The 14199-nt window shown below is 35.5% G+C and overlaps 1 protein-coding gene across 3 annotated transcripts in view; it reads left to right on the plus strand.

Annotated features, from left to right (window-relative positions):
* SASS6 (SAS-6 centriolar assembly protein) overlaps nucleotides 1–14199 on the plus strand; it is a 59841-nt gene that overhangs the window by 5443 nt on the left and 40199 nt on the right. For 2 of the 3 annotated variants that reach the window (XR_011649611.1, XM_023582575.3), the window contains exons 2-8: nucleotides 1347–1382; nucleotides 1793–1853; nucleotides 4715–4794; nucleotides 5195–5299; nucleotides 7127–7298; nucleotides 8887–8952; nucleotides 9828–9947. Coding sequence is in view for 2 of the 3 variants with exons in the window: in XM_023582575.3 (XP_023438343.1) it covers nucleotides 1347–1382; nucleotides 1793–1853; nucleotides 4715–4794; nucleotides 5195–5299; nucleotides 7127–7298; nucleotides 8887–8952; nucleotides 9828–9947 (640 nt within the window). In the remaining variant the exon portion in view is untranslated. The remainder of the gene's footprint in view (nucleotides 1–1346; nucleotides 1383–1792; nucleotides 1854–4714; nucleotides 4795–5194; nucleotides 5300–7126; nucleotides 7299–8886; nucleotides 8953–9827; nucleotides 9948–14199) is intronic. The other variant, XM_004471689.4, reaches the window with a different exon arrangement.

Genomic DNA, 14199 nt, shown 5'->3' on the forward strand with positions numbered 1-14199 from the left:
TATATTGCCCTAGAAACTAGGAAAATAGAAACAAAACATTCTCTTTTTTTAAAAGTAATTCTTCCTCCCTTTTTAATGTAAATCAGTGCTTCTGGTTTCTTTTTGGATAACAAAATTTATGTTAATCTCATGAACTAAGATTTAGCATCTAATTGTAGATTCAATAAGAAATTAACTAAAATGATGCATTTTAAAACCAATGAATGAACACTGGAATAAGTGAAGAGAGAATGGTAATATGTGGAAAAGAAAAATAAAATTTCTACCTGTATAAATCAAAGAACTATAAAATTACAAGAAAAAGCATAAACAATTGAGCCTAGCCTTGCTCAACTGTTTCTAAGTTTTCCCATCAATACTTAATTGCTGTGTCTGTGTTTTTTTACTTCTCTAGTAGATAATTAATAAACAGTAGGAAAAGTTAAAACAAGTCTTTGGGAGAATAACTTAAAACTAAATTAACTTTATTTCCTTACACATCAGGGAATTCTGTAATAGCAGAGTAGTTTAAGTTGTTATTTAATTGATGGTTTGTCTTTTGGGAGATGCTGTTGTAGAATTTGGTGCAGAGTTGTTTTCTTACTGATTTTTTTCCCCTTTATTTCCTGAGTTATTTCAACATTTCTGGTCAGTTTAATTAGTGTTTATGAAGCACCTTTATTTGTATGCCTCTGTCAGGGCTAAGAGTTCTGTATGTATACTGGATAAATAGAGAGTATTTTAGGTTGATTTAGTTTGTGGCTCTGAAAAAACTTTTTATGTAGGTTTAAGGCAAGAGAATATGTTATTTCCCTGACTCTAAACAACTCTAAAATTCACATTTTACATTCTTTATTTTTTTTTTAAGATTTATTTACTTTATGTGTATACCACCCCCCCCAATGGCTCTTTTATCTGTCTGCTTATTGTTTGCTCACCTCCTCTAGGAGGCAGTGAGACCTGAACCTAGGACCTCCCATATGGTAGGAGGGTGCCCAAGGTGTTGAGCCACATTTGCTTCCCTTAAGATTTTTTAAAAAATACAGTCTCAGAAATCAATCCAATCATTTGAAATGATTTTTTTGGTAAAGATTTATTTATTTACTTAAAAAAAAATTTGCCCCCTCCCCCAGATGGTTCTCATCTGTCTACACATTGTTTGCTCGCCTTTTCCAGGATATACGGGAAACAGAACCTGGGCCCTCTCATATGGGATGCGAGTGCCCAATGGCCTGAGCTACACCCGCTCCCCATGGGCTGTGGCGTATGCTGGCTTGTGGCATCTGCTCATTTTATGTGCCTGCTTACTGCGTTAGGTGTAACGTCTAGTTTGTTTGTGACAGGTGTGTGTCTGTTCATTTTTTTAGGAGGCATCGGGACCTAAATCTGGGACCTCCCATGAGGTAGGCAGATGCACAACTGATTGAGCCACATTTGCTTCCCATGGTGGATGTTCTTAGTGTGGAAAGTTGTTATTTAATTGATGGTTTGTCTTTTAGGAGATACTGTTTTAGAATCAAGGCAGTGAGGTTGTATACCAGGCTAGTAGTAAGCACTCCACATGGTTTAACTCAATCCTCCCAGCAGCCCAATTTTATAAATGAGAAAATTTAACCTCAGGATAAAAACTTCGACATTATTCACTAGTGGAAGACCAATAATTTAAAGTCCAGTGTGCTTTTCAAAAATCTGTTCAAAGGTAGGGAATACCTGTGGAAAATTGTGTGGCTTAAGACTGAAAACTTCAGCTAATACAGTGATAACTCATTTCATTTGAATGCTTCTGATGGTTGGACCTATTTTTTTCTTACAGGAGAGTAAGTGTTAGAGTGAGCATTGAACTACAATCTGTTTCTAATCCAGTTCACAGAAAGGTTGGTATTTATTTCTCTTTTGAAGTATGTTAGTTTCTGTACATTATAACTATTTTTTTTGTTCTTTAAGATTGTGGGATCTCGTATTTCACCTATCTTTTTAAAATTTGGGCCATTTTTTGTAACCATTGCAAGTCTGGTATTGTGAAACCTACTAAAATAACAGAGATTATTTTATATTTCTGAAGCATATGAAGAAGGGGTTGGAGTCATTTTCCTTAGGTCTTCCCAGTACAGTAATAAGTTGTTAGAGTGTGTATTTCTACTCATGGAGCTGGCATTTTGTGATGTAAATGTGAGAACAGACTAAATTAAAGTACTTCAAGAAGATCTTAGTTCTTGAATCTTTTACTTCACCTTTTTTTTCCCCCTTAAGATTTATTTTATTTATTTATTTCTCCCCACCCCTTTGTTGTTTTTTACTTGCTGTGTCCGTTTGTCTTCCTTGCTTCTTTAGGAGGCACTGGGAGCTGATCCTGAGACCTCTGATGTGGGAGGGAGGTGCCTAATTGCTTGAGCCACCTCTGCTCCCTGCTTTGTTGTGTATCTCATTCTGTTTTTCCTCTCCTGGTCTTTTGTTGCATCATCTCGTTTTGTCAGCTTGCCATGCCTGCCCATCATGTAAGCTCGCTGTCTTCTCTAGGAGGCACTGGGAACCTCTGCTGCCTGCTTTGTTGTGTCTCTCACCATGCTTTTTTCCTCTTGTATCTCTTGTTGTGTCAGCTTGCAGTGCCTCCCCATTGTCTCAACTCATTGTCTTCTTTAGGAGGCACCAGGATCTGAGCCACTAACCTCCCATGTGGTAGGCAGGAGCCCAGTCACTTGAGCCACATCCGCTTCCCTATTTTTACCTTTTGAAGAGAGACATTTAGAATATGAGCCATTAACAGCTAAGGATATAGAATAAAGGGCTAAGAAATACAGCATGGACTTTAAACTATTAATACCATACATTCTAGACTCCAATCTATCATATTTGGCTTTTTAAAATCTACAGTTTTTGAAACTTTTGAACCTATTGCCACAGAAGCTATTTTTTTTTTTTTTAATTTTTAAAGATTTATTTATTTCCCGCCCCACCCCTTGTCTGTTTTCTGTCTATTTTGCTGCGTCTTCTTTGTCCGCGGCAGGGGAATCTGTGTTTCTTTTTGTTGAGTCATCTTGTTAGGTCAGCTCTCGGTGTGTGCGGCGCCATTCCTGAGCAGGCTGCACTTTCTTTTGCACTGGGCGGCTCTCCTTATGGGGCGCACCCCCTACGCGGGGGACACCCCTGCGTGGGGCGGCACTCCTTGTGCGCATCAGCACTGCGCATGGGCCAGCTCCACACGGGTCAAGGAGGCCTGGGGTTTGAACCGCGGACCTCCCATGTGGTAGACGGTCGCCCTAACCACTGGGCCAAGTCCGCTACCCACAGAAGCTATTATTACAGCTTTCCTTAAAGGCTTAGAGTTAGTAGGGAAGTGAAGGTGAAGTATATGGAATTATGTTAGGAGGTAAAGATATGGGACTCATAATTAGAGACTTGATCTTTCTATATAGCGGCTATGTTTCACATGGATTAGGATTTAGCTGATCCTGGTGTGATACTTTTACTGCTTTTATTACTATCTGATTTTAAATTTTAAATTGAAAAAAAATAAGGAGGAAAAGAATTAGCATACAATTAGTAGGTTTATATTAGGGGCTCCAGAAAATAAACTTCATTGTCTTTCTTTCCCCTTCTGATTCTTTGCTACTTAACCTAATTCTTTCTTAATCCTGTTCTCATGTTAAAATACTTTCTCCATTTTGTTCTCCTTATGTTAAAACTTTCCCTAAACACATTGCTAGCCAATTAATACTAACCCTGACTCAGTAGCAGTATCAGATTTTTATAGCATCCTGGGATGTATCTTGAGAAGTTCTTGTTAGAAGTTGCTTAGAAACAGACATTTGAAGGCAGGGATAACATATAGATTGCACATTTACCAGGTTAGACGTTATGTATTTCTTTTATGTTCTTTCTTATGCCTGCTGTACTTCTTCCTTTTCTAGCTCTACTCAAAAGTGGGTACAATTTTTCAGGGCCCTAGCAGTTCCTCAGTAGCTATCAGTTTATTTTAATTTCAAGATGGAAAATTTTTCTTAACCTAAATTTTTATTTCTTTATTAGTCATCCGTCAGCTTCTTGCTATACCTCTTTTCCTTTCACCAGTGTTCCCGGAAGTATATAATTCTTTGTGCTTTTCTGTTAGTTTTAGCTGCTGTGAAAATCTGCTGTACTGTTAATTTAGCTACCTGGAAAGTGGTCTTTTATGAAAGTTGCCCACTTCATTTGAAACTGGAAACAGATGGGTTTCCACATCAGCAGCCACCTGGAATAGAAGAGAATTGTTCTTAAGAAAGAAACCTTGGCAACGTGTTAACTGATACTCTTATCTTCTGCTTGAATGACAAAAAACTCCTTCCTTCTCTTGAGTGGATAATTGTTTGTCAGTTCTATTGATGTAATTGCTACTTTTGAAATGCCAGACCAGTTAACTTGAGAAAAACTGAAATATAATGGAAAGTATGGCAAAGAATACTTTTGTCACAGTGTCATAGTGCAGCAAGTGTTGGGTCTAAATTTTCCTCTGCCTCTGATAGCATGATATTCCTAAATTTTCCATCCTAGCATTTAATTAACTTTTACAGATTCCTATGTGGCTCAAGGAGCAGAATATCTACCCTTACTTAAGATTCTAAATCTCTATGAATAATAAAAATCAGCACCACAAGAAAACAAAGCTATCTGAAGTCTGACTGTGATACCTTAGTGTTACTGGATGATTTCACTTCCAAGTAGGATGAAATTGTTCTAAAAGCAACAATATTTCTTTTAGGATTTAGTTATCCGACTGACTGATGATACTGATCCATTTTTTCTGTATAACCTTGTTATATCTGAGGAAGATTTTCAGAGGTAATTATTTTTTTCTGGTCTTAAATAATATTTAATTTAGGAATAAGTTAAGTTTCTAATTTTTATGAATGCATTGATACTATTCTCTTTGAAACACATGCCAAATGGGAACATTTGGTTGTTTTGTGAACTATTTTTACTATAATTAGGATGTTTTTTGAAATAAATATTTCATGGACTTTCAAAGTTCCGTTTGAAACAGCTCAGAATATTTTGTGCTTTAGCTAAATTTATTGACCTTTTCCTTTCCATCAAAAAAATTCTAGTTTCCTGGGTTAATTCTGTTTATAATAGGTCTTCAGTGAATAAAAAAAGAATCTTTCTGGGTGCTAATTACAATGAAAGATCGTAATTAATTTTTTTCTTTTCTTAAAAAATCTCTTTCCTATCTTCTGTATAGTTTAAAATTCCAGCAGAGTCTTCTGGTAGACTTCTTAGCTTTCCCACAAAAATTTATAGATCTTCTTCAACAATGTACTCAAGAACATGGCAAAGAAATCCCAAGGTAAGTCTCATGAGAGCCCTACATTATTAAACTTACTCGCCAGGCAAATTCTCCTTTGAAAGACAAGTAGGTGTGAAATAATCTGTATTTTAAGTACCGTCTGTTTTTAAAGCTGATGTTAGTGGAATCTAAGCCCCCTCTCAATTAGAAACAGGGGCATCACCATCCCAAAATTCTCAGGATTGGGCAATGAACAATGGACTAAAATAAATGTATTATATTTCTGTTATAGACTTAATATTCTAGTAATGAAAGAACTTTTGTCATTGATATAAAGGCAGTGGCCACCAGAGGTTCTGAGGGGAGGGAGAGGGTAGAATGGGTATAACATGGGGGCATTTTTGGAACATTGGAATTGTCCTGCATGACATTGCAGTGATGGATACAGGCCCATTATGCATTTTGTCATAACCTACAAAATTGTGTGGGGCAGAGTGTAAACTGTAATGTAAACTATAGTCCACAATGAGTAGTCATGCTTTGATATGTGGTCATCAATTGTAACAAATGTACCACACTAATGAAAGATGTTAATGTGGGAAAGTATGGGAAATGGGAGGGGGTGGGGCATATGGGAATCCCCTATATATATATTTTTATTTTATTTTTTAAGATTTATTTATTTCTCTCCTCTTCCCCCCTCCCCCTCCAGTTGTCTGCTCTCTGTGTCCATTCGCTGTGTGTTCTTCTGTGACTGCTTCTATCCTTATCAGCGGCACCGGGAATCTGTGTTTCTTTTTGTTGCGTTATCTTGCTGTGTCAGTTGCGTTTTTTTTCGTGCTGGGCGGTTCTCCTTACTGGGTGCACTGGTTGTGCGTGGGGCCCCCCTATGCGTGGCACGGCACTCCTTGCGTGCAACAGCACTGTGCATGGGCCAGCTCCACATGGGTCAAGGAGGCCCTGGGTTTGAAACTTGGACCTCTCATGTGGTAGGTGGACACCCTATCCATTGGACCAAGTCCGCTTCCCCCCCGTCTTTTTTTTTTATGTAACATTTATGTAATCTAAAGCTTCTTTAAAAATAAAAAATACTAAAAAAAAAAAGCTGGGGTTAGAGTGCCACTAAGTCTCAAATTTTAAGGAATTATGATTAAAATCAGAAATTTTTATGTCTCAGCAAAGCCATTGAAGAATTTTGAAATAATTTATGTATATTATAGTGTGTTTTTTATAATGAACATTGAAAAAGGGAAGAATAAGATTGTGGGTATGTGCATGCATTTATAGATAAACATATTCATGTGATGTTAATGCCTGATCCTTTCATTATAAAGTTCACCAAACTTTTGTCTGTTGGAATCATCAATTGATTGATGTTTGAGTTCATTATTTCCTTAGGAGGTACAAGATGGTTCTTTATATCATTCTTTCCATATTTATTAGATGTAATTCTTCTGTAAGTAAGAACTTCCCCCCATCAATTAGGGCTATTTGATGACTCTGAAAATTCATACAAGAAAGGATAAACAAATGCTTTGTTCTTTCTTTAAATTGTCAGTTTTCAGAATAAGAAGTTGGCACCCTAGTTCTGTGATTTTCAGTGAGTTTTTGGTTTATTTTTGTTTTCAGTGTTTTGCTTTCTCTCTCTTTCCCCATCTGTCTCATGAACTCATGAACTTCATATACATTCATTGTGTTTCAGTTAGTCCTTTTACCTTTTCTTGCTGAATTTATTACATCTTTCACCAATGGGAGTCCTTTCACATTGGATTCTATGACTACAGTATTCCCTCTTTCTTGATCCTTTTAAGTAAAGGGAATCTTGATTCAGTGGCAAAGTTTCACTATCTTACAAATGTATTTTGTTGTGACATTTTCTTTGCAAAGGTTTTTGCTACATTTAGTTTCTCCAGCAGCCATTTTGGATAGCTCACCAGCATTTTTAAATGTGGTAGAGACAAATCCTTTCAAGCATCTTACACACCTTTCACTGAAACTTCTACCTGGAAATGACATGGAAATAAAGAAATTTCTAGCAGGCTGTTTGAAATGTAGCAAGGTAAGATTTAAATTTAACGTATTCTTTTAAAGTAAGTTCACAAGGTTGCTCATAAATTTCTAAAGATCTATGTTGTCATTAGGTTGTATTTCCTGAACAAAGTTGTTTTAAGATATCTGGTAAGTTTTTGTAACTTGTAATTAATTTATTTTACTTTATTGTTTTCTGTTTAGTCAAGGTACAACAATGAGGATAGAACTGAACCAGAAATTTGGAACCTTTGGTAGCAGGGTTTTTATTAATTTTCTGTAATCTGGACAGGTCACTTAAACTCTTTGTGTCATGGTTTTATCACCTGTCAGGTATAGAAATATCTACCCTAGATAGCCCATCTTAAGTGAAATAAATTGTATGTGTTTTAAAAATTATAAACTTATAAACATGTAAAGTATAGTACAGTATTGCCTCTTAAAAGTTTTTGGAAAATCTTTTCAAATGCTGTAGATCAGTGCATCTCAAACTTTTAAGTCTATAAATCATCAGGGTATCTTGTTAAGATGCAGATTCTGATTTAGAAATTTTTATGTAAGCCTTGAGATTCTGCATTTCTTTCTATTTTTTTAATAAAATTTTATTGAAGTATATCATTCAAACATGAACGTACATAAACAGTAAGTGTTTAGAAAAAGTTGTGAGGATACAAAAGAAACATGCATATCACCATGCAGGGCTTCCATACATCACTCTACCACAAATACCTTGCATTGTTGTGAAACATTTCTGATAAACTATGAAAGCACATTGTCAAAATATTATTACTAACTAAAGCCCAAATCTTACATTTAGTGTACTTTTCCTCCAACTCACCCAATTACTAATACCCTGTGTTAGTGTATTATATATTTGTTCAAGTTCATGGGAGAATGTTCTCCTGTTTGTCCTGTCAACCACAGTTCATCTTCCACCACTGGATTCCCTGTGTTATACAGTCCTTTGTTTTGTATAATCCATTCAAAGTGTACAATCATTGGCTCTCATTTTCATCACAGAGTTGTACACTCATCACCTCAAATTTAGAACTTTTTCATTACTCCCAAAAGAAAAATCCTATACTCCATATTATACCCCCCTTATTGTTGTCCCTTAGTATTGAAATAATATCTTCTTTGCCATTTCTGCAAAAATATTACAATATTACTGTTAACTATTGTCCATAAGTTACATTAGTTGTAATTTTCCCATGTATCACCATATTCTTAACACTTTGTGTAATAGCATTCTTATATTTATACTATTAACCACAATTGTCATCTAGCACCACAGTCACTGTGTTATGTGTTCTCTAGGTTGTTCTCCAGCTTCCTTTCAATTACATTTACACCAACACACTACCCTTTTGAGCCACAATCACATTTATTAATCAGCATTGTTAGTTATACTCACTGTAATGTGTTATCATCAATTCTATTCATTTCCACACTTTTACAATAAATCTTATTAAAAATTCTACATACATTAAGCATTAGGGATTCTGCATTTCTAGCATGTTCCCAATGATGCTAATGCTATACTTTGTTGTACTTTGGGTAGCATGGCTATTGATGATTAAAATTGTAAACTATGTAACTTTATGATTTTTTATAAATAGGAAGAAAAATTATCATTGACACAGTCACTAGATGATGTTACTCGACAACTGAACCTCACACAAAAGGTAATTCACGTTTCATTTTTTGTTTGTAAGTCATCCAGGCATTAATTTTGGGTTGCTTCTTTATTCAAATCCAAGTTGTGTGTGTGTGTATTTTTTCAGAGGTACCAGGGATTAAACTGGGACCTCGTATGTATGAGGCAGGTGTTCAACCACTCAGCTACACTTACTCCACTGTATATATATTTTTTAAAGCATTTTGCCCTTAAAGTCCCTCTCCTTTTTCTCAGCGTTATCCTACCAGTTAATTATCTTTATCTTGTGCTTTCTCCCTTACATATTTTATTCCATCCAAACATTTTTCTGTTTTTCCCAATGTATGACACATTCTTTTCTAAGTCTTCATTACATAAGATAATGTCTGAAAAGTATCTATCACATGTTAGTTTTCTACTCCTCTTTTATTACTCATTCCTCTTGCCTAAAATCCCCTTTTAGTTCCTGCCTTTTAAATATTTTCCTCCTTTCCTTCTGTTACATTTAGAATTAATTTCTTTTTTTGGATCTCCTGGGCTTATCTTAGGTACAACTTTTTTGTCTCTAGTCCTTGAAATTGAGGACCAAGGTTTGCCAGGTAAAAGTGAACCACCCCTGCTTTCTTTTACTGATTAATGCCAGAGGAGGAGACTGGATGAAGTGCCAGATTTAACTAAAAGGTTAAAAAATAGTTAAGCTTAACCTATGGATCATTTTAGATCTAAAGTTGCTTTTATTCTGGACTTGGTTTCCTCATATTAAAAAAATATGTGTAGGAAAATGTTTGAGTAAGTCTTAAAAAGCTATGATTACGTTTTCTTAAAATCCATGTAAATATTGCTGTGTTCTAATCAGAATTATAAGATATTCAGGATTATCCTAATATTTTATATCTAATATAGACATTATCTGAAAAAATCCAAGAATTAGATAAGCTACGGAATGAATGGACATCACACACAGCAGCATTGACAAATAAGCATTCTCAGGAATTGACAAATGAGAAAGAAAAAGCCTTGCAGGTATGAACATTAAAGGAAAATGGAAAAAAATGTTTTTATTGCTGCTCAATTTGTTAATTATAAAAGTAACATGTTTGCTTTAAAAATTTCAAACATTACAGAAGTATATAAAATAAAAATTCTGAGTTTTTCCTTCAAAGATTTACTACCCAGAGATAATCTATAAACATTTTAATGTGTGCTTTTCCAGGCTTTTCTCTGGATACATATAAATTTTATGTAATTATAGATATATACATCCAAACATTGTGGTTTTTCTCTTTTATTTAGTACAAATGGGGTCCTACTGTATATATTGAATGTAATTTTTTTTTTTGCTTAGCATGCTATAATAGATAACATTTCATATCAGTTCAGATATTCCCTTTTAGTGTGTGCACAGTATTCATTGTGCAGATGTAACAAATTAAGTAACTAATTACCCAGTTGGTGTTTATTTAAATGCTTCAAATTTTTCTTTTTTAAAGATTTATTTTTTATTTATTTTTCTCCCCCCTTCCCCGCCCCCAGTTGTCTGCTCTATGTGTCCGTTCTCTGTGTATTCTTCTGTGTCCGCTTGTATTCTTGTCAGTGGCACCGGGAATCTGTGTCTCTTTTTGTTGTGTCATCTTGCTGCGTCAGCTCTCTGTGTGTGTGGCCCCACTCCTTGCCAGGCTGTGCTTTTTTCACGTGGGGCAGCTCTCCATACAGGGTGCACTCCTTGCATATGGGGCTCCCCTATGCGGGGGACACCCCTGTGTGTCAGGGCTCTCCTTGCGCACATCAGCACTGCACGTGGGCCAGCCTCACCACACGAATCAGAAGGCCCTGGGTTTAAACCTTGGACCTCCCATGTGGTAGGCGGATGCTGTAAACTTTGAGCCAAATCTGCTTCCCTTCAAAATTTTGATTGTTGCAAATGTATTGCAATGAACATTCTTTGTTTCACAAGTGAGATTGCAATACACCCATATAAAATATTAATAGCTAGTACAGATATGCCACTTAAAAAGGTTGTACAAAAATGTAGTTCCATAAATAATGTATGATAGTGTTTTTATTTCTCCATGCTCTTGGCATTATTAACCCTTGTAATATTTGCCATCTGATAGGTGTTAAGGTAGTACTTGTTTTATATTTCTTAGATTTTTAGTGAAGATAACCATCATTTAAGGTGATTTTTGGCCATTTTAGTTCTTCTCTGGGTCACTTTTTTTTTAACTTTTATTTTGAAATAATTTCAAACTTACAGGAAAGTTGCAAAAATAATGCAGAAACACTCCAATGTACTTCCCACCCAGATAATCATATTTGCCAAATACCAGCATGTTGCCTACCTGCCCACCCCTGCCTACCTGCTTGCTTACCTCTCTTCCTCCTTCCCTCTCTCATTCATTTTCTAAACACTTGAGAGTAGTTTGTATACATCATGCTCGTCTAACACTTAACACTTCCATGTACATTTTCAGAGAATAAGAACACTCACTTATGTAACCACTTTAAATAGGTCTATCAAATTCATGAAATTTAACATTGATATAAAGCATACAGCCCATTTTCCAAGTTTTACAGTAGTCCCAATAATGTCCTTTTGGGCATTTTCTCCTCCATTATTAGATCTATTATAGGATCACTTATTGCATTTAATTGTCATTGTATCTTTAGTCCTTTTTTTTTGTAATTGTGGTTACAATACAAACTTTCCCATCTCAGCCATGCCAATCATATCCATGGCATTAATCACATTCACAATGTTATCCTCTTCCACCACCATCTTTTTTTAAAATTTACCTTTATTTATTTATTATTAATTAATTTTATTTTTTTACCACCATCTATTAACAAAAACTTTTTATTTTTTAGTCTCTTTTGCTTGCTTTTTTATGTGGCTTTCATCTTTTTACTGGTTTGTAATGGATTTTATCTTAGGTTTTATTAAAATTTTAGTCTTTTACTAAATGCTTTGCTCTTAAGGATATAGCTTGGTGCTTTTAAAAATTATTGCAGTAAACTATAACATAAAATTTGTGATTTCAAAACATTTTTATGTGTACAATTCAGTGACATTAGTTATATTCACGGTGTCATACAACCACCACCGTCTATATCCGAAACTTTTTCATCATCCTGAACAGAAACACTGTATCCGTTTAAGGAATAACTGCCTGTTGCCCACTCTACCTGGCTCCTGGTAACTTCTAATATACTTTCTGTCTCTATGAATTTGCTTATTCTAGATATTTCACATAAATCAAATCATACAATATTTGTCCTTTTCTGTTGGCTTATTTCACTTAGCCAAATGTTTTCAAGGTTCATCCATGTTGTAGCTTGTAGCAGGACTTCTTTATGACTGACATATATATATATATATATATATATAATACATCACATTGTGTTTGTACATTCATCTGTTGATAGGTACTTGGGTTGTTTCCATTGTTGGCTATTGTGAATAATGCTGCTTTAAACACTGGAGTACAGGTATCTGTTTGAGTTCCTGTTAACATTTTTTGGGGGGATATACCTGGGAGTGGAATTACCAGATCATATGGTAATTATATGTTTGACTTTTTGAGGAACTTCCAAACTGTTTTTTTTTTTACACAGCGCTTGCACCATTTTACATTCCCATCAGCAGTGCAAAAGAGTTCAAATTTCTCCAAATCTTTGCTAACACTTGTTGTTTTCCAGTTTTTGACAATAGCCATCCTTTTGGGTGTAAAGTGGTATATCATTGTGGTTTTGATTTACATTTCTGATTTTTTTTTTAAACAAATCAATTTTATTGGTACATATTAATATAGCACACAATTCATCCAAAGCGTACAATCATTGGTATTTGGTATAATCACATAGTAGTTGTGCATTCATCACTTCAGTCGTTATTAGAGCCTTTTCATTATTTCAATAATAATAATAACAAAAAATAGACAAAAAAATTCTTCACCTCCCGGTCTGTCTGTATTTCTTCTGAGGTGTGTAGCTGCCATATCTGACTATTCTTGCACAACCATTTTCCTTTAAGTAAGCAGTTTTATTGAGATATATTCACACACCATACTATCTTTCCAAAGTGTGTAATCAGTGGCTTTTAGTATAATCACAATGCTGTGCATTTATCACAACAAAAATTCTACGCAGTTTCATTACTCCAAAAAGAAAATCTCCATACCTCTTAGCATTTCTTCCCTAGCCCTACATAACCATTAATCCAATTTCATCTTTATAAGTTGGTTTATATTTACATTTTATATAAAGGGAATCATAAAATATGCAGCACTTTTTGTCTGGTTTCTTTCACTTAGCACAATGTTTTTTTTGTCTGATATTAGCATTCTGTAGTATTAACATGTATTTGTTGAGCTTCAAAGAGAAACAGTCTTATGTATGCAATTTTACCCATATTCATATTTCACGTGCAGTGTTACTGTGCTATACAGTTCCATGACACATTTTTTAGCTTTCTTTTTAGTAGTATACATGACCTTAGACTTTCCCTTTAAACCATTTTCATATATACGTAGTAGTACTATAGTTATAAACATTATGCTGCGCTTTCACCTTTTCTATTCATTTCCAAAGGTTAGCACACATCCTTGTTACCAATTCTGCACAGGTTAACTTCTTTTTTTTTTTTAAAGATTTATTTATTTATTTCTCTCCCCTCCCCCCCCACCCCAGTTGTCTGTTCTCTGTGTCTATTTGCTGCATCTTCTTTGTCCGCTTCTGTTGTCATCAGCGGCACGGGAATCTGCATTTCTTTTTTTGTTGCATCATCTTGTGTCAGCTCTCCGTGTGTGCAGCGCCATTCCTGGGCAGGCTGCACTTTCTTTTGCGCTGGGCGGCTCTCCTTACCGGGTGCACTCCTTGTGCATGGGGCTCCCCTACGTGGGGGACACCCCTGCGTGGCAGGGCACTCCTTGTGCGCATCAGCACTGCGCATGGGCCAGCTCCACACGGGTCAAGGAGGCCCGAGGTTTGAACCGCAGACCTCCCATGTGGTAGATGGATGCCCTAACCACTGGGCCAAGTCCGTTTCCAGGTTAACTTCTTAACCCTCAGCTTTCCATTCTCTAACCTCTATTTTCTGGTGACCCATATTCAAATTAGTAACCCCATGAGATTATACAAAATTTTTCGTTCTTAGTGGCACAATCATACAGTATTTGTCTTTTGTGTATGGCTTGCTTCACTCAGTATAATGTCCTCCACGTTCATCTATGCTGTCATATGCTTTACAACTTTATTTCTTCTTACAGCTGCATAATAT

Source organism: Dasypus novemcinctus, chromosome 9 (genome assembly GCF_030445035.2).
Source record: "Dasypus novemcinctus isolate mDasNov1 chromosome 9, mDasNov1.1.hap2, whole genome shotgun sequence".
Lineage (NCBI taxonomy): Eukaryota > Metazoa > Chordata > Mammalia > Cingulata > Dasypodidae > Dasypus > Dasypus novemcinctus.